This window comes from Eucalyptus grandis, chromosome 3 (assembly GCF_016545825.1).
Source record: "Eucalyptus grandis isolate ANBG69807.140 chromosome 3, ASM1654582v1, whole genome shotgun sequence".
In the NCBI taxonomy this organism is placed as follows: Eukaryota; Viridiplantae; Streptophyta; class Magnoliopsida; order Myrtales; family Myrtaceae; genus Eucalyptus; species Eucalyptus grandis.
Genome location: NC_052614.1, coordinates 34280965 through 34301942, shown reverse-complemented (window position 1 = coordinate 34301942; position 20978 = coordinate 34280965). Strand labels below are relative to the sequence as shown.

General features: G+C 40.3%; 1 protein-coding gene across 1 annotated transcript; it reads right to left on the bottom strand.

The window, feature by feature from the left end:
- Positions 1-12867: 12867 nt before the first annotated feature.
- LOC104437299 (protein APEM9) lies at positions 12868-19991 on the bottom strand. The gene is made up of 6 exons (XM_039310299.1): positions 19688-19991; positions 19411-19590; positions 19258-19335; positions 16651-16933; positions 14566-14918; positions 12868-13294 (listed from the first exon to the last, which is right to left on the bottom strand). The coding sequence occupies exons 1-6, from the start codon at positions 19738-19740 to the stop codon at positions 13168-13170; spliced, it is 1074 nt and encodes a 357-aa protein (XP_039166233.1). The 5' UTR covers positions 19741-19991; the 3' UTR covers positions 12868-13167.
- Positions 19992-20978: the final 987 nt, after the last annotated feature.

Sequence of the window (20978 nt, the reverse complement as noted above, 5' to 3'; positions counted from 1 at the left end):
GGGTAGCGCAGCCTCTTTTCCAGCGCTGTTAAGAAAGGAGTACAAGGAGCTGTAGAAAGGGTACAGGGAAGCCTCGGGTGGTGTGGTATTCCGATTCGATGAATTTCTTTGATGTCTATCGAAGCGAAGACAGGCAGCCTTATGGCACCCCAAAACACCTAAGGTCGGCACAGGTACCTATTGTTATATCTAATGAACGCTAGTCACATCTCTTAATAGAAGCATTGCAGCTCATAGGCATATCTTTTTCTTTTTTTTTATATCGGTCTTAGCGTAACTTATTAGCGGAAGCATAATTGAAATATCATCTCTCCCTCCAACTATCATGATACAATGCACACCACTAAGCTCCATAGGAAAAGGTAAAGTCAAGCCACTTTTATTTACATATTTTCATGATGGATTTTCTCGGGTCGGTATAAAAAAAGAAGAGCCAAGACTTTTGACTACACTCGGCCACAACCTCAAAAAGAGACAACTCGACCATCTATGTCGATCATGCAAAATCCTCCATCTACTAGTGTCGACTATTGTCCAAAAAGTTGCAGCTCCTACTTCTCGCACGCGGGCAGTCACACCCATGCCGGTGCGTTAGGCGGTGGCGACGGCAACATCCCCTGCATCACTCCGTCTTGACGAACGTGAATAGATATGAACTCCTGAATGACCGGGCCCTCAGCCAAGCCTACATCATACATCACTAATGCGCGAACTCGAATGAACGTCAGACCAAGGATGATAGGACAGTCGATCTCCACACACTCAACCTCCACATCCAAAGGAAGGCCGTAAAAGACGCCTCACGTGACAGCAGGGAGCGGCATCTTTCTAATCTGAAATGTTGGTCCCCGAAGGGGTGAGTACAACCACTCAGCATGTAAATGACCCAATAAACCACTCAATGCATCACACAATACAATCATAACAATCATAGCATAAGACATGTCATTCAAGCATCCATGCATAATTTACCTTGGAGCCATGCAAATGTCATCATACCACATGTACACACATCCTCATGTAATCATCACCATCATGTCATACATGTACCATCGTGCCGTAGGTGCACATACATCCATGCACTTACCATCATCATGTCACATATACCATCATGCCATAGGTGCACATACATCCATGCACTTACCATCATCATGTCACATATACCATCATGCCATAGGTGCACATACATCCATGCACTCATCATCATGCATCCATGCATACATATGGCCATACCATGCATGATTCAATTTCAATTTCCAAATTTTATTCTTTCATTTTGAACCACCACATTTCTCTTTTTCCCGGGACCAGTATTTGCATCCCACATTTATCGCTCGCACCCCACCTAGCATTGCGAGGAACCTCCAGCACAAACCTCCGAGCATCTCGTACCCCAACCGGCATCACGAGGCATCCCCCGGCACAAACCTCCAGGCTTCCGGCTCCCCCACTCTCCGGGCATCTCGAAACTCCCGAGGACCCTCCGGCATTCAGCCATTTAAGGCCACCGGGCATCCATCATTTACACTCCCTAGCCAGGCATCCCGACACTCCCGGGGCATTGTCGGCTCACACCTCCGATGGCCTTCTCACTTATCATAGTTCACATTTTCAATTATAGCTCAATTTCAACATGGCATATGATGTGATGGCAAACAATATCATTTTCATCATTTGATTCTTATATGCATTTCCAATCATCATCATACATGCAGCAAGATACAACCACTTATGACAATACAATCCATGGGGTCCATACAACTTAGAATAATCCCTACATCATGACTTTTTGAAATTTACCAAATTCCAGCTTACACAATTTCGGAAAACATGTAAATTAAATATCCATATGATCTTCAAAAATCATAAAATCAGAACATGTGATAGAAAAGACATAAAGGTAGCAATTTTATGAAGAACACATGCCCAAAAGAGCTTCACACAAGAAGATATAGCTCACACAATACAGCATGCAAAATTCGGATAAAATCAGATTGCGCAATTCTTGAAATATTTCGATTAAAATACCTGAATGACCTCCAAAAATTATGAAATTTTACCAGGAGATATTTAAGACCCTAAAGTAGATTTTTCATGCAGACATCTAGGCCAGATTCACTCTAGATAATTAATTATGGATGGGCGAAGCTCCTGTTCCTAGTACCGAACAGTCCAGTTTAGCTGTCTCCAAAAAATCAAGGTTTCACCTACTTATCTTCCATCATTTCCTCTGAAATTTTGATTTGTTTTGCCTCAAGAGGTCCACTACAAATTTCATTAAGAAATCTAGGTAAGATTCTCAACGGATAGTCACCTTATAGTTCACGAAGTCGCTGGAGTCTAGTACAATACTTCCAGATCTACCGTCTTCAAAAGAAAATTCGTTTCACTAGGCTATACTTGTTCGTTTTGCTTCAAATTTGAGTATGTTAGTATTTAGGATGTTCTCTAAAAATTTTGTGAAGAATTCGAAGTGAAATTCTCAGTAAAAAGTGACATGCAACACACAAAACCACCAAGAGGTCGACAAAACAGTTTCAGATCTAGCGTTTTCGTAGAGGAAGGGTTTCACCCTTTAAAACTCAGCCATTCTGTCTCTAATTTTAGTATGTTATACTTTGAGATGTTTTATAGAACTTTCATGAAGAAGTCAAAGTGAAATTCTCAGTAAAAAGTGACATGCAACACAAAACCACCAAGAGGTGGACAAAACAGTTTCAAATCTAGCGTTTTCGTAGAGGAAGGGTTTCACCCCTTAAAACTCATCCATTTTGTCTCAAATTTTAGTATGTTATACTTTGAGATGTTTTCTACAACTTTCGTGAAGAATTCAAAGCCAAAATCGGACTCAAAAGCCACATGCAAGCCTCTACAACATTCTGGGTCAGGCGGCACACTCGAAAACAGAATACATTTTCAAGAACAACACACTCAAGCTTCGGTTTCTCACACCCTAAATGTCCGAGATTCACCACCATTCAAACACACAAGCAAGACACAACATGTAAGAGCAGAATATAGATCCCAACTTGCCTTCAAATCGAGCAAACAACGACACACGGACGGCGGCAAGCGACGGACGCACGGCAACGGACGAGCGGACCTCCTCCTTCGCGCGGCTTCTCCCTTTCTCTCTCGGTTCCTCACTCTTTCGCAACCCTCTCTCTCTCTCTCACTTGGCTTGGGTGACAACCTCCTAAACTGGCCACTCTTCCTTTTATTCCCCCCTCAATACCATCATTTGCATTGATTAAGAGCCACCCAAAGTGGCCAATGGAGTGACTTTCCTTTTTGCCACTTGGCAAAACCCATGCATAATGGGCTTGAAGTTTGGGCCGGCCTCTCCCCTCTCTCCTTGGTCGACGGCAGCCCTCTCCATGGGCTTCATGGGCCGGCCTTTTGGCCCATCAAAGGTCCACACTCTTGGGCTAAGGCCCAAGCCTTATTAAATCAAATTTCAACCCCTTTTTAAATACTAATTAAATCCTTATTGAACCAAAGTACTATAGTGTATAAATTAAATAATTATACACTTGAAATCACAAATCCATAAATTCTAACCCACAATACATATGGCCAAAGATAGATCATCCTTTTCCAAAATTTATCCATTAAATTCGGCCATAGTCCTTAATACAAGACATTAATTTGAGCACCCCTAATGACCGGCAATGAATTTCAGGATGCCACAAGCCTCTGGGTTCGGTTCCTTCATAAAGGAAGAGGGGGCTCCCTATAAAGAAAGGACAAGCGTGCTATAAGCTTACCTTGCCCCGAGAGAGACCATAGGATAGAGTAGAACCGGCGATGCAGCTCCGGACCCGAGCGGGGTAGGTAAGTTGTCTGGGGCTAGCCCTTAGCCCATTCCTTGATCTACGAATGCTAGGCATGCTGTATGATGATCTTAGGCCGATGGGACAGCTTTCAAAGGCTAGAATAGCTAAAAAAAATAGGCTAGCTTCCTTCGCTTTTGTTTACTATGTTATCTTTTGTACCCAAGGTGCATAGCGTCTCTCTCTCTCTCCTGCGCTAGTTATAAATCTTCCTTCCTCTCTAACGAATGAAGTTTTAAGGGTGGCTTAAAAGCTCTTTTATTCATAATTCGAGTTTCTTCTCGATAGCCAAAAAGCATAATCATTTTCGAACTAAGAAAGTTTTGTAGAGTTTTCAGACAATGTGAGATAAGTAGAAAAAGAATTCCTCATTCACTTCCAAGCTAATCGAAAAAGTTTTACTCCTAATTCCTATTATATCTCGATGGTTTGAAGCCCTAGTTCCAGAAGAAATTGATATCCATATTTTAGACAACTAACCTGGTATTTACTCTATTTAATGTCGGACTTTGCCTGGTGTTAAAAAATAGATTGAATCGTAAACCAAATCAATTTGCATGTGCTATCAAGAATAGGTCGTCCCTTTACTCTACTTTCAGGAATGGCAAGACGCTAAAGAGATAGCTATGGCTATGAGACTAGTGCAATCAGGTAATCGACCAAGTAATCCACATACATGATAAAAGAGCATTCCTACACTAGTGTACTTATCCACTGACATTGAAGGAGAAGAATGACAAGGTAGCTAGTAGCCTTTTTCCCTATAGTCTTTTCCGAAGTTCCCTAGCCGTAGCGCTTTTTGTTATGATTCCAAGTCTTGCTCCCACTCGTGTATTGATTTCAATGCTTTTTGCTTTATACGTAAGTTTGGCTTAGCCTATTGGCTAGTTCGTAGGCCCCTCCCCGTACCACCTTGTCTTAGCTTCAAGTTGTTTTCTAACCTTTATTCATTCGTTTGGTAAGATCTTTCTCGAATGAGAATGAATTCATACCCGACAAGTCCTTCCGTTGATTGTACGTTTACACTTTGTTTAAGCAGCTTTGAATGCGCTTTCTAATCCCCTTCTGTAAAGAAAGGAGAACGGAGAGGCTAAGGCTAACTAACTTACATGATTTCAACTATGCCTGAAAAGTTAACAAGAAGAGTGTTCACCGGTAACTAATATTGAAAGAGAAGAAGCCGTTCCTTCGCTACTTGCTTTGCGCGCTAAGAGCTTTCTTTCCTTGCCAAAGTGAGGAGCGAAAGGATGGAATAGAAAGAGAGAAGGACATTGTTCAGAGTGAAACTGAACCAAACGCCCTCTCTCTGTAGGAATTGCTATCTATGCCACAAGGCTAATCTGCGTCAAGCTGGATCTCCTAGTTCAGGTATGAATTCATTCTCATTCGAGAAGTCCCTCTTAGGTATAGAAAAGATATAGTACCAAAAAGCTAGGGGACTACCTATGAGTATACCTAATTCCTTCTGTGAAAAGCTAAAAGTTTTGTCCGGGTTCAATTGAGAATTGCCCTAAGATTGATGGTTTGACCTCGAAGAACTTTCGCAAGTTGAAAGAAAGTGACATCTTTGTGGGTTCGGCCCTAAGGTGTGGATCATCGGGTTTTTTCTAGACTAGACCTTCGGGATTTTTTTTAGGATTCATACATGCATTGATCCAGTCAGAGAACTTGCTCCAGAGTGACTACTCCGCCTAGCGTATCCTCCTGCCTACCCCAGGTTCTCTCTGTTCGGTTCCACAATCAATCCCAAATCCATCCATTTGAGGGAGGTCCAATTCCGCACTCTTCTAATTGCTTAGAAGGGTTCACAAACTCCTTTACATCTAGGGCTTATCGAAGCCCTATAAGTTCTGTAAATTTAGGAACAGAGCTATCAAATAGTCGACTATGAAACCGGTTAAAAAATCGTATACTTGAACGATGCCCTCTATCGGCGATCGTTCGACGGACTACTTTTGCGATGTCTGTCACATGAAGAAGCTTAGCAAGCCTTGCAAGAAGTACACGCTTTACTAATAAATAGGGGCATAGTATTAGTGGTTTGCTGGGTTGGTTTTGCTCTCTACCTTCTCACGAGGGGATGGAAAGAAGAGAGGTCAACTGGAGTGGAAGCCAAACGAGGGGGCCGAGAATCTGTGATCGATCCGAAGAACCACTGCCAGATACAATTCTGCTCCATTTTCTTTACTGAAGGCGAGGTTTTAGTGATTGAATTAAAGCAGATAGGCTAGCTGATCAATCTCTAGATGAGTATTCACTAGTAAATACAAAGTTCCAAATGAGGGAATACTGTTTGCCATGAAAGAAGATGACTACAGATGGTATCCTAGCTTTTTTTTTAACCGCGTAAGAGATACCCCACTTCCTCTACTGTTCTACCGCTAGGCGAGAGGACCCCCAACAAGGGGATACCCTTAGCCCATTGGCTATCAGTGGTCCTCTTGCCATGAAAGAAGGACTTGTCTTAATCCTGGATGTTTTCTAACCTTCGTTCATTCGCTTAGTTTTCATTCGCTTGGTTCGTCATCAAGATGGATCGCCCTTACGCGATCAACGAACTCATACTAATGCTAGGACTTGTCGCAAGCGAATTCGAAAATGAAAGAAGTCTACCGAAAGCCCTTGGTACTTGTCTGATCAAAACCACTGATAGCTTCAATAGTTCACTGAAATTTTTTTTAGTTTTTTTTGGCATTTCACCGGTTACTAATCCAGTATACGTATAGTAGGCCTCCTTCGTCACTCCACTAGTGGCTCAGCTTGGTCCTAGAAGCTACTTCTTCCGCCTCTCTAGGCTTCACTATCGCTCATGACTAGTATATGGATCTCTTTATGGAGTGGTTGGCCTTCTAGAAGCTTCGCCAGAAGCAACTAGTCGCTTCCTGAAAGCCTCTTTACTTTAGTATGGTCTAGTCTGTCCAATGCCTCCTTCCTTGCCACCATCGTACGCTACTAGAAGAGTCAGCAAGCTACCTTGCTTGCATTCTAGAAACGGCAGCTTCCGCGCCCTTCCTGCCTGCTGAAATAGATGTGAATGATCGTGAGAGCTCTTCAAATCCTATTCCATCTTATTAGATATGTCACTGAAACAATCCGTTCTGTCTCTATTTTCTTTTCAGATTCCGAGGGTGAGCCGGCCGATCCTAACGTCATTTATGAGGAGCTGGACGACGAAGCCTCCTCCTTAGATAAAGATGTCTCCGACGCTACTCTCACGGTAAGACCAACTTTTTCTATTGTGATTTTTTTGGCGGGTTCTTTCAAGAGGGAAAAAAGAGAGATGCTTTCTATCAGTCAAAAGTGGATACCCCCCCCCATGCTCCCACGGTCCCCTTACCGAGGAATAGAAAGGGAGGACCGTGTGTCAGAGCAAGTTGGGTTGGGGTATAGAGCCGAAAGCGCGGTGGGGGGTGACAGAGGACGTGCTCATACGGTTCATAAAAGGGTATAATCAACTCGTTGATTGTTGGGAACTTTCACTCCTCTATATTCGAAATATGCCTTTCTAGGAGCATTACGATTTGCAGCTCAAATGGTCTCTTATGAAGTCTATATTGGTCTTATTCTTATTGTGCGCCTTGTGAGCGCGTTTGGATCCGCGAAGGCAATCGCTCGGATCTTCCCCTAACCCAACCCAGGAACGGACCGGAGGGAACCGCAGGATGGGGAATGTCCGTGTCTCGTCGCAAGGCTCATTTTAAGTTGTGGGTCATAGGGCGCGCTTCGGGCGGGCAGCTTTATCTAATCAAGGGCCAGGGCACAAGGGTCCTGGTACTATCCAGGTGTGAAGAACCCCGGAGGTGACTGCAATGAGCAGAAATCTCACTCACCGGCCTAAACAACGAGCAAACACTCGAACGTGAGAGCAAGGGATCACCCAACGAATAGACGAGCTCCAAGGAGGGAGGAGAGAGGAAGGCAAGAACCATGCTTTCAGAGAAGTGGCAGTCTTAATCTGATCTGAACTGCGAGAATAACTGACTAAGCCGTGCCATAAGGGATCATTCTCCAAACGGGACGGGGCCAAGCCTTTAGGTTGTTTAAGTAGGTTAGGTGACAAATCGGCCATAGGAGTACTCCGGGATATAAACTATCGGATGATTTGGGAGCTGTTTGCAATTGCTTTATGGGATTGCGTGGTTCTCAAGGGGTTAAACCCCAAGGATCCAGATAGGGCGGCGAAAGGGGCTTGGCCATTTGAAGGTTGGTTCGTTTACTGGAGCTCTATCTTTACACTAACTCTGTTTAGGGAATTCTTTCTGCCTAAGATCTTCTATCCTTGCGAGATCACAAGTGATGAGGATCGGTCTCTTCCTGTCCTCCCTGTGAAGGTTGCAGAGTTACCTTAAAATTCCTTTAATAATGAACTGCAAAGTCATTTTAAAAGCAATTGGTTCGTTCAGTTGGTGCAGCTAGCACTATAGTTAGTCAAGCAAGAAGGTAAAGAGTTAGTTTACATCGTCAAAGTCTGAAAGCAGAAGGCTAGGAAGACCGGAAAGCCGGGAATTGGCTACATACACCGGAAACCTGAGATCGAGAGAGTAAGGACTGAGGTGCGTAGCGAAAGTTTGGAAGCCAAACCCCTTGTTAAAGGCAAAAAGGGCGGTAAGGGCAAAGGCTTCCTATTCCTCTAGACAAGACAAATGGGATTCTTGCTTCCATATGCCACCCGCTTAAACTCTTCTTTGAATGCCCAAAGAGAAAGCTTATAGGTGAAATTGATTGATGAAAAGATTGTCTTCTGCATTCGATGCTTCCTGTACTTCCCCTGCTTCCTTTAGCAGCGGAAATGCAGACATCTAGCACATAGAAGAGCGGATTTGGTTCCTATTCCTTATTAGATGAGATGAGATGTCAGTTCCTTTCATGCAACCTGCTCTTGCATATGCAGTTGGTGTCCTTAGTCAATTTATGTACTCTATACGTATCCCTCATCTCGAAGCTGAAAAAAGAATTCTGCAGTATCTTAAGTTGTCTCCTGGAAAAGGTATTTGATATGCCTCTAATAGACATCTTCTTATTTCTGTCTGTGAAGATGCAATGGGAATTGAGGTTGACAAGACCAAATGAGCTAATGAACCACCTGCTGAAATTCTTGAGGAAGTTGAGAGGTTCCAGACTAGATCTTTACCAAACATTGAACAAACTGAGACCTGTGGGAACCGAGGCAAACCACCGAGAGTGACAAAGGCAGGATGAAGCTCTTCACCGAAAAAGGATCTGATTAGATTCCTCACAGAATATCAATATGTCTTCGCCTGGTCAAATGAGGATATGCCCATATTAGACACCAAGATTGTGGTGCACAAGTTGCCAGTCATGCCAGAATTCTCACCAGTAAAGATAAAAGTCCGAAGAAATCGTCCAGAATGGAGTCTAAAAGTGAAAATCATCAAACAAAAAAATGCCAAATTCATCGTCGTCAGCACTTATCCAATCTAGCTCTCTAATGTTGTACCGTTGCCCAAGAAAGATGGCCGGGTAAAGGTTGGACTACCGAGACCTAAATCGGGCCAGTCCCAAAGACGATTTCCCCTTGCCACACATCGACATTCTGGTCGACAATGTCGCGGGCCAAGAAATGTTGGATGTGAAAGTAGATCTGGAAAGCAGTGAATACAGTTATCTCACCAATGGTAACTATGCATTATAAAATATCATGTCTTCTGCTTGCATTTGACTGGATAATCTTATGTAATATTAAACTCAAGAATAAAATAGATATTTCATGTGTATAGGAATGAGACTAGGTAATACCAATACATCATAAAATTTAGAAATCGTGTTCAAGCACCGTAAAGTCCACAAAAATGGTGAAGATTCATTTCTATGCGGAGTGATGTTAAAAGAGAATAGTATTTATAATTCTAGAGAAACAGACATTGCTACAATAGTGAGTACATAGCCTTGTGATGTAGACTTCTACATGAATTGGGCTTAAGAAAAAGTCAAATTAGAATGGTTTTAAGGTGCTAATTTGACATTTAAAAAAAATGAGAATGGATTTTGTGTAAGAAATGCGAAACCTATCTAGCTTATATATTTAATGACTCCAAAAGTTTGAATTAAACTGTCTAAATCTTGTGGTAATTAGGTATGTGATTTTGACTTGACAATGGAAGAGGTAATGGAAGTTGATGAGAAAATTGATTAAGGTTGTCCTAAGTGCCTCAAATGCAATAGAGCAAGTCCTACTTTAGGACAAGCTCAAAATACGGCATTTCCGTGAATAATTGGCATGAAAGCTTCAACAAAAGCATCATTGATGCTGGAAACCAATATACTAAGACAATACTTAAAACTACAAGAGTGCACTTATGGAAATGATTCATAATTAAAGGAATGGAGTGGCCAAATACACTACTATAATTTATCCTAAGATCCAAGAGATATTGGATCTTTATAAAAAGTATTCGGCATCATGGGTTCCTACTTGGAATGTGGAGGATGTGTTTAAATTAAGTGGGTCATATGGAGACAAGAGGAATATTAATACCAGACATAGAACTTGTAACTATAGAAAATGGGATAGTGGTGGGATCGTTTGCTAACATGTTGTGGTGACTCTGATATATATGACAAAATAACCTAAATAATGGGTTCACATGTGTTTTAAGGAAGCATACATACAAATTTACAACCGTATTGTGCATATTGTAGATTCCAAGGACACATGACTTGCTAGATACCATTACTCCACAAATGCCCAAGCAAACTGATAGAAAGAAGAATCAAAGAACAAAATTAGTGAATGAAAGCTAATAACAATTTGAAGATAAGAAAGAAGATGGTTGTGCAAGAGTCTATAGGAATAAAGTTGAATAAATAGAATACTACAATCACTTTGTGAGAATGTGGTTGCTTAGGCTATAACAAGAATCATTACAAGAATTGATCAATAGCATCAACACTAACAACAACAATTAGCGGTGGCCATGAAGCACTAACACTCTTCGGGAGGTTTTGTGTCGTGTCAGATAGTCTGACACATGTTTGACACTCTTCAATACTCTTTGACACCTAATCAACTGTCTCGATACTCTTCGACAACTCGAGTTCGGAATTTCAACATGCAAATTCAGAATTCCGACATACACTAGCTTAATTTTAAAAAATTTCAATAAATGAGAGGTCAACATATAAATATGTAAAAATAATAAAAATAATAAAAGGAGAAAGAATAAACACCTAATCTTTTCTTCTTTCCTGACTCTCATTTCCCATGACACACAATTCACTCTCCTTAGTTTTTTTTCCTCTTCTCTTTTGACACATTTTGACACACAAATCCAGAATGTGGATTACTTTTTTTTTTCCTCTAAGTTTTATAAATTATTGGAATTGAGTTGAATTTGTCAAATTAAAACAATGAATGACATTACTAAATGATAGATTAATGTTTTGAGTATAAATTCATTTTAGGCTCTTTACTTATTATTTATTTATTTATGAATTTGAATCAAATTAATTTAATTAAATAATCATAAAAATGATAATAAATAATGTATATATAAAAAAAAATACATTTAATATACAACACTTCTCAACATATCGGAATTCTCTATCTTTCGAGAAAAAATATGTTAGCATATCGTGTCATGTGTCGCCTGTCACTGTTGGTGCTATTTAGAGCGGCGGCAGCCATGGTATCATTAGCCCTAACAACATCATCAACCCAAGTAGCTTCTACATCCACCTTATGTTCACATGATGTATTAGCATCACAACATGAGACTTTTGAACTATTTACTTCAATTTTTGGTAACATTTCAAGCTCATTGTCATTTATGAGAAGAGAGAAGATGCAAGTATCCATTTGTCCTTGAGTTTGTTTTTATATTGTTCTTATCAATTCTTGTTTTTTTCTTAAATTGATTTTTTTACCCAACCGTAGACAAAGAGAAGGATCTAAGGACCTTAACTTGAAGGTTGATCAAAACTCCTCATGATTGTCCTCCTTCCATAGTTGTTGACCTTCCCTTTCCAATCAGGTGAATCGAACGACTCAAAAGAACTCGGTCAAAACGAAGGAAATTAAATGATGCTGAAATCTAGATGGAATCGACGCTCCTCTAGCTAAGGATCGAGCTTGCGACAACCCTTGAGCTGGAATTGAAGTACCCAGGCTCTAAACTCCTTAGACAAAATTGACACTCGTGCTCCTCCACTTGAGGATGGAGCTTGTGGCGAAAAACTGGAGAGGAGAAAGGAGCAATTTGTTGTCAGGTATCGGACTTGAGGCATCTTGAGAGGTAGAAAACATGAGTCAGTGAAGGGGGTGAGGGGGAAATATTATGTGATGGACTGAAAATTCGGAGTTGCTCTGGGTCAACGGACCTAATTTGGTGTCGAAGAACTGAAAGTTCAAGCACCGGAGAACAAAGGAATCTACGAAGAACTCAAAATTCAATTTGGGGTTCAAACAGGTAAACCAGTGTCATATTTACACTCAAACTAATATATATGTGCCACGTTACTCCAAAGTGTGGGAAATCTGAAATTTCTCTTTTTGGGTAAATTTGGGAAATCTGAAATTTCTCTTTTTGGGTAAATTTGACATGAATGCTGTAATTTGAGTTTAATGTGATACGAATGTACTAGTTTAGAAATTTTAACGATACATAAATTCATTTAGAATAAATTTGATACACACGAACTAGGTTAGAGTTTTTTGTATTATTAATCCTTACCCTTTTCAACAGGTTGCAATTTTTTGACAAAATTACCCTTGCTTTGACCATCAGATAAAACCAATAGGCAAATACTTAACTAGATAAGTTTAGATCCTAATTTGAAATTAACTTAATTACTTAGAGTTATTCTTTAAGATAAGATACACTTCGTGCCCTCTTTCTAAAAAAGAACACACTTCAAGTCCTTACTTGAACTTTTTCCTTTAAAATATCAAGATAGTGCAGCGATTCTTTGGTTTTTCTTCCCACTCAGTATGTTGGTGCTCCGTACCATTAACATAGACATTACTACGAAGGTATCTCAATGGCATACCTACAACGTACAACAAGGTTGGCAAACGTTTCTCGCAATTTATAGTCACCTTTTCTTTTTTGGTAGAATCAACACAGAAAAAGTACAATGACAGACGACAATTCTCTATCTAAACGACAAAATGTGCTTTTATTGTGTAAAGAGTAAATTTGTTGAACATGACGAGTAAATTTTCCCCAAGGGGCTTTGGGGGCCCAAAGCCCCTTGGGAAAGTCGAACCAAATGGGGTCATAAGTCTTCCGGGGAGGGGAAAGCATCCTGGTAATACAACGGAAGAGACCTGCTCCCTTGAATCGGATTGCCTCCAGTCAGTCCAGGATAACACTTGTTATGCCCGGGTGGGCATGGAAGCAAGGGGTTGAAAATCCGCTAAGGGGTTCACTTGGTAAGAAAACGCAAGCCGCCAAAAATCTACCACAGCATTCTTCAGTGCCAAAACCTGTCCCTTGACGTACCTGAAATGCGAGAGAATATGACGAAACATGAGAATCACGAATAGTTTGTCTCGCAAAACACTTCTTTAACAAGCAGTATGATAAAAACACTGGAGACCGCTTTCAGAAATTTAAGAGACCTCTCTCTCTCTCTCTCTCTCTCTCCCTCTCTCTCGTGCACACATATATATAACATCCAGTTTACACCAAAATTAGAAAATGAGTTCCCAAAAACAGCCTATGTAACTCCGTCCAGAATATGTCCTTATCCAGGTGAACGTCTTTACACACTAAAGTTGTTTAGAACATTCAACTGATTCCACCAAAAGAATGCAAACGACATCTGTGGCTCACATAAATGCAGTTACGACAGTTATAGTCTGAACCTAGCTGTTGGCAAACAAGGTGGAAAAATAATAAAGATCGTTTGCAGCCGCATAATTAAGACTACTCAAATTAACTATTGCATCATCAATCACCAACAGCTGATTTTAAAAAGCTTTCCTCCTTGGAGTCCTGCTTGTTATGCAATTGGCAGGGTGAAGTTCATAAGAGATGACGGTCAATTGATATGTCTAAATTAGAGCTGGCAACTGAATGGTCCAGCAGACAAAGGGCATCCCACGCTACAAGGCCCGCCAAACGGTGGGGGTTTGGGGTGGGGTTCATGTATACAGTCTTACCACTGATTTTCCAAAGAAGCTGTGTTGGTGACTTAAAATTGTACTCCTTGCACTTTAGCTCTTGCAATATGGGAGAAAAAAAGTTGATCCTTGAGAAACCAAATGCCAGCTTTTTGCGTAGTTTCCCAAAAGTGGAGATTATAAGTTTATGGAGCAGCATACACTCCATAGGACACATACAGAAACTAAAAGCCAACCTAACTATGGTTTACTTTTTGACTGGCACATCAGAAGTGGATTGATTTACAAGCATGTATGCATAACCACCATAAAAAACCTGTAGAACTTGAGAACAAATTCATGAGTAAAAATGTTGAGGGTGATCCCCCTGCTGATTATACCTAAATTCCAGAACACGACAAAGACAATTCTTTTAGGAGGTATATCCATGCCTAAGGTCCATCTTAGAGGAGACCACCGATACCACAACTGCATGCAAAGACCATACTAGTTGATATTGGTGCAGGCCGCAGGTATATATGACCATTAACTTCACAAGTAGCTAGTATTTGCAAGTTATGCATAATAAGTTTGTGATGGTGTCAGCAAATCACCAAGTTTAAACAGGAAGTGGTACCATGAAAATGCAGACTGGCCAAGACAATATACCTATTCAAGGCAGATCGCTTCCTTCGCACAACAAAATATGCGAGCAGCATCAGGCATCCCAGCAAGATCTTCCCATTAGATAGGACTAACCGAAAATTGCCAAATCTCACATTGACTGACTTAAACAACCAGAAACAAGGTTCGCCTTGTCCATACAACTTCAGAAGTGCTAGCTTCCGATCATTTCCTCCATTTGGTATGCTTTTCTGTTCTACTGATCTAATATATTCTTCTGATGCATTCTCTTCTCCTATTAAAGGAGTTTCATACACATATGGCATAGGTGGCAGGGGACCCTGTGATAAGCTAGTGGCCTTGATAGCATATAGCGAATGCAACCTTCTGAGCAACTCCTATAAATTGCAAGTTGAAATGACAAACCGTTAGCATTCTTTTCTGCATCAAGGACAGTACAATGTGGTTATTAAATCAAAATCAAGTTCAATCATGTTTGTTCAATAGTGAAGCATCACTCTTCGATTGAAAGCCATCACAGAATTGATTTAGCAGCCAGACAATGAAATACTTTACACATTGAACTGAGGAACAAGGCAAACTGTCTGATGCTCTATAGTTTTATGGCGAAGATGCTGAACAGTTTGTAAGCATCATTGATATTAGAACCACTTTACCATCATTTCTTCAGACACATGTGAAGGAGCTGATTAATGAAATCTTTATCACTGCTAAAATGAAAATTAACATTAAAATCAGGAGCCTACTCTCTCTATCAGCCTAACCAGAGAATGCATTTTAAAGAACCCAGCACACATGATAAATTCCTTGCATGCAAATTAAGAATAAGATGTCCATGCCCCAAGTTCAACCCTGTGGAGACTGCCTACCACCTTTCACATCAGAGCCGGCCTACAATTAATCTGGAACATCTTAAGTTAAAATAGTTCAGAGGATATGCTGCAGAGTTTCCTTTTCTTCTTTTTATTTGATTTAATAACTGGCAAGCAGTATCCAAAACAGGTTTAACCATTTGCTCCAGTATCCAAAACAGGTTTAACCATTTGCTCCAACATCAACAGTATAAGCACCACTTCATCAATACAAAACCCTATATACCAATCAGTGCGTGATCAACAAGAAACACACTAGAAGGTCCAGCAGGCTGTAAGGTCCTATATCAGCTCTTTTCATAACCTAGATTCTCCCAAAAATGAACTGTGCCCAGCGGACCTACAGGGTCAGGTCCAAGATCAAGTCTATCCCCCTGCCTTTGCATCATCAATATAGAAAATTTTTGCAAACAACTTACAAGATGTAATGATGGGGCTAAATTTTTAAGATTGTGAGCTCTTGTTTGTGTTGGTGTGTGGGTGTGTGTAGAGAGAGAGAGAGAGAGAGAGAGAGAAGAGTGAGAGTGGGTGGTATGGAATCTCTATCAGACAAGACAAGCCCAGTGAATTGCCATTATGCCATTACACTTGATATTTCTTAATGTTCATAAGACAGATTAAGATTAAGGCCAGAAGGCTATCAATGTTACTTAAGGCAAAACCGATACGGGAGAAACTAGACTCCCCAAGATTATTGTTCCGCTGATGCACTGTATTCTAAGTTCCTTTTGCTGAATTACAGGAAAAAAGTGGACCTTATTCCACTTTAACATGCATATTAATGTCAAGCACATTACTATCCCATCATTATAACTACAAAAACTAAGGAAAAATGGCCCGACTGAACCTGCAATTCAGTAGTCATGACCACGTCAGGAGCTGGGTGAGACTAGTAAGCCACGAAAAAAAACCTGAAATATTTCTATTAACAAGCACCTTTTCCATTATTTTGTATGATACCTAAAAATGCATCTCAAAACAATCTGTATAGCAATCAATTCCCCCAATTTCACTATTGCTCGCTAGCGATCTCAGCAAGCAAATAGGTTAAGAAAATGTGGAAAGCAAATTGCATCCTCCAGGCTCAGGTATCATCAAATTTCAAGCATGTCGAACAATTATCAATGATCACATAAATTCCACATCAAATTTCAAGCATGTTGAACAATTATCAATGATCACATAAATTCCATAAATGAGTGGTCCTCAAAAAATATGGTTGCACAATCTCTCTTACCTGCCTTTTATCCTCAGGCAATGCAGCTTTCTCGACCCAATTTATGGCCAGTTCAAATTCACCCAAAATTCTAGCCAGTAGAGTCAAAGCATAAATCTCAACAATTTCCAAATACTTATCAACTCCCAAAACAAAATGCCCATCACAGATTTCCGTGCAATTAACATTTGCCTCTGCATTGACAGGACTGTAATATTTCTCATCCACACAGCTCCAGTTGCTAAGGAACTCCTCTAGAAGTTCTTGAACCCCTGGAAAACCTTCTGAAATCTGCAGACAGACCCTGATAGGAAACTGCACCAATAAGCGAAGTTCATGCTGTATGTAAAAGAGGTCATGTAACTTGCATTCAACATGAAAATCAAAGACGCACTTCTTAGAGACTAAAGGATAAAGAGAACGCCGAAAGCTAATGTTCTTAACCATTGCCAATCTCACATCTTCCAATAGCTGCCTACATACTGATATCACACCAACAATTGGTTAAAAGTGGAATGTACAGACCAAGCATAACATAGGTCTTATTCTGGAATAGAGTTAAGGCACGATGCATGAGATGACATTTTGTGGGTGTCATAGAACACGTCATCTGGTGATGCGATATATGACCACCAATAAGACTATATCGTCAAGTTGCATTACAAGCATGGCAGAAGTGGCAGGGCAGTGTTACCACATCTGAAAAAGCATTGTTTGTAGCATGCACCAAATGACATGTACAAATAGATGAAATGTACAACTTCAATTAACATATTCCAGTACTGCACTGAAAAAGCATTGTTTGTAGCATACACCAAATCAATAGATGACATGTACAACTTCAATTAACATTCCAGTACTGCACTTGTCCCAGCTCTGTCTGTCTGTCTGTCTGTCTGTCTGTCTGTCTGTCTGTCTGTCTGTCTGTGGGATGGGGTTTAAATAACTCTAACAACCCCCCGATATGATTTGGATAATCTACAATGACGCCCCTATATTTGTTAAAATTAATGAAAACTGTTCCTCGTCCTTTACAGAAATATAAACATGACGTAGGTATTAGGAGTCATCAGACCCACAACAATCCAACAACATTGAGTATGGCATTCTCGAAGTTCACAATGACTAAGGATTCGAATGACTCTTGCCTTTTACTTTTAATTTTTTTTAAATCATGGCTCATGCACTTTGACTTTTTTAAACCTGAAACTTTAACAACATACTAATGTTGACACATAATTCACATAGAGCTTTTTCATAAATTTGAAAATCTGAACAATATTCTAGATTTTGGCAAAACAGGATAAAAAAATTTCATGCTTTCGCAAAACAAAATCAAACACGCCATAACTAATGTTGTGATATAATTCTTTGTTTTGGAAATCTAGGTATGTATGAAATAGGTTTTGGTCAATCTAAGCGAGCAATAATCCCAACCATTTATCAATATAGATGGCACCAAAGCGTCAAAATATTAAGCCATGTTATGTCATCGACAGTTAGGGGTATATACAAATTTCGAGGTACTCAATGCAAGCAATGCCAATATACTATAATGTTTTCTATAGCTCTTCCATCAGGGCTTTCAACTTATAGTCAATTTTGTACAAATGATGAGCAACTTACAAAAAGAAAAAAGTCCTGAGGTCTATCCTTTTCAGCATTTTGTATCCTCTAGCTCAAACCCTACACTTTACACCTTCTAATTCCTATAACTTTTGCTAACATCCTCATAACGTCAGAAACCAAGGCATAGACTACATGTTTTCTTAAAACTTCACAGTGCAACGTGGATAATTTTGAAACTAAAGGGTGCAAAGTGAGTGTAAAGGAAAGTTCAGTGTAGATTATGTGGAATCCTTTTTTCAGCCCCGCAGATAAGCCCTTCAAGGTCGCGAGACGTTTTTGGAAGATGTAATAACTAAACAAACTTAAGGCCCGAAGCACATGTATATCTTGGTTTAAGCCTTAAGCCACAAATGCAATAAACCTATCAACGTCATATACAATCTACCTAAATCCTCTTCGGATGGTAGATGGAGCAGGCCAAATATGGATCTAACATAGTCATGTAAAACATTGAAGTTGTCTGGGGTCATCAACAAAGACAAACAAATTAACATACAAATAGAAAGAAAAAAAGAACAATGAAGAACACAAAACTTGAGATATTTTCTTTTCCCAAAAAAAAAAAAAAAAAAAAAAAAAAAAAGGAACAACAAATTTTTGAAAGGCGAAACATAGCATATAATTGGTTGCCTTAGAGAATCAGACTTCCTAATACCATCTCGTTTACCCCCGTAACCCAAATAAGATGAGCATAAATCAGCCTCATATCATGTATGTGTTCCTTCAACCACAGTGGTAGAGAATACAAAGGTTAAGAAATGCAGCAACACTAGCTTCAATAAGGACTTCAGTCGGCCGATGTCAACCCAGCAAATGCAAACACTCAAAATATTTAACCACGTTTACAGTATGTACTCTTCTGTTGTTTCTTTTGCAATTTTGCTCTTCAGAAGGATCAGGAAAGCATCAACATAACCACGGAAACCCGTTCCAAGAAAAGCCATTAATAATCAACACGTAGAATTGGAAACGCGATAACGCCAAAAGACACTACCTTACCCAATTTGGAGGACTTCAACGGGGATGGCAGCAACAGAACCGAACAATTCCCTTAGCTTATGCAGAATTTCTGCTGTCCTGCAAGAAAATCCTACCAGTTACAGCATACTTTGCATTAATAAGTCATCTTAAGCAATTGGGTACAGTTTAGACCTGCCCATTTCTTTCAAAGACTGCACTAACACCATCCCAGCCGATCCCATCATGTCGTGCAGCTGCGAAAGGCCGTCTCCCGCTTCTCCTCCAGCGAGATCACCCTCGTCCCGACGGAGACGCTCCAGAACGGAGGAAGCCAACGAAGCCGCCTCCTCGTACATAGAGCACACCAGGTAGCTGCGAAATTTCAAGAAAAGAGAGAGAGAGAGAGAAATATGAGCGAAAACAAAATCAAAGAGGACGGTGCAAGGAAATCGATCGAACCCTTTTTTACCTCTCGCAGACGTCGATGTCTCCCCAAATAGGAGGCTCCGACGAGGTCCCCATGCTTCCCACCGCCTCCGCCTCCGCGTCCCGCTGTATCGTCTCGAGGGGATCGACGACGCCTGCTTTTTTCGCGAAGGAGCGGGCGAGAGAGCCGAAGTTGATCGTCCGCGGCCGTCGGAAGAGCGAGTTTCAGAGAGAGAGAGAGAGATCGGCGGTCGGTGCCGGGTGGTTGGAGGCCGCGAGTTGTGGCCGATCAAACTTGGGGCTTGACGGTGAACCGCGGGACGGATAAGGAGGAGGGAGTCATTTCATTTTGCTCAATCCGAGGGGAATTTATTCAGCACAGGGTAAGGGTATTAACTATTAATGATGCATTTGCTTCAACATTTTGAAAATTTAGTGAGAAATCGAGATATATTATAAACAGTTTGATTCGGTTGAGATTTTGGATGTGCATTTACTTTCAATGGAACCGCAGTTCGATTTGGTTCGGATCCAATCAGTTTGGTTCTTTGATTTTCTTTTCTGAAATATGAAAAAAAAAAAACGTTTGATGGAAATTAAGAGAAATTATGTAAATTCTAATATTAAGAAAATGGACAATTTTCAATTCGTGAAATTATTCGAACAAAAATACTTATTTTTTATTGTTCAAACCAAAACCCCAAACCGAATTGAAAATATGTAAAAATTCAGATCATTATAGTTTTAGTCCAATTCCTAACAACCTTAGCATCGGGTAAGGGACCACTAATGCCAATAACATTTTATGCACTAAACGTCTAAAATTTGTTATGGAAGTAAAATGATATATTACAACTAGCAATTAAGTCCTAAAACTTAGTAAGTTGGTACAATGAAGTTGTTCTGTTAATTATGTCTAATTAACTAATGAAAAATATTGACGTAATTTATTTTAATCATTTTTCTATCCTATGTCACAAATAACTAAGTGAAAAGGTCCACTTGTACGACGCTATTTAGGACCATTCACTTATTCGAAAACAACATCGTATGAGGCCTATTTCGGAAATTGAACTCATCTCCCTCAAAATAAAAATAAAAATAAAAAAGAAGTCATCTAGTCTCCCCTCTAAATCTTAAGCCCCAAATCAAGCCCATGCATATCGTGTTTTGGTCCCCTCATGAGTAGGAGGAGTTCGAAGCCCATCACAAGTCGAAGTTCTCAGCGCTGTGAAAGATGGAGATGGCAACTATCTCCAAGCCTCTTTCCTCCTCACAGGTATCGTTCTCTGCGTCTGTGTTGGTGTTGGCACCTTCAACGTTGATTCGTCTGT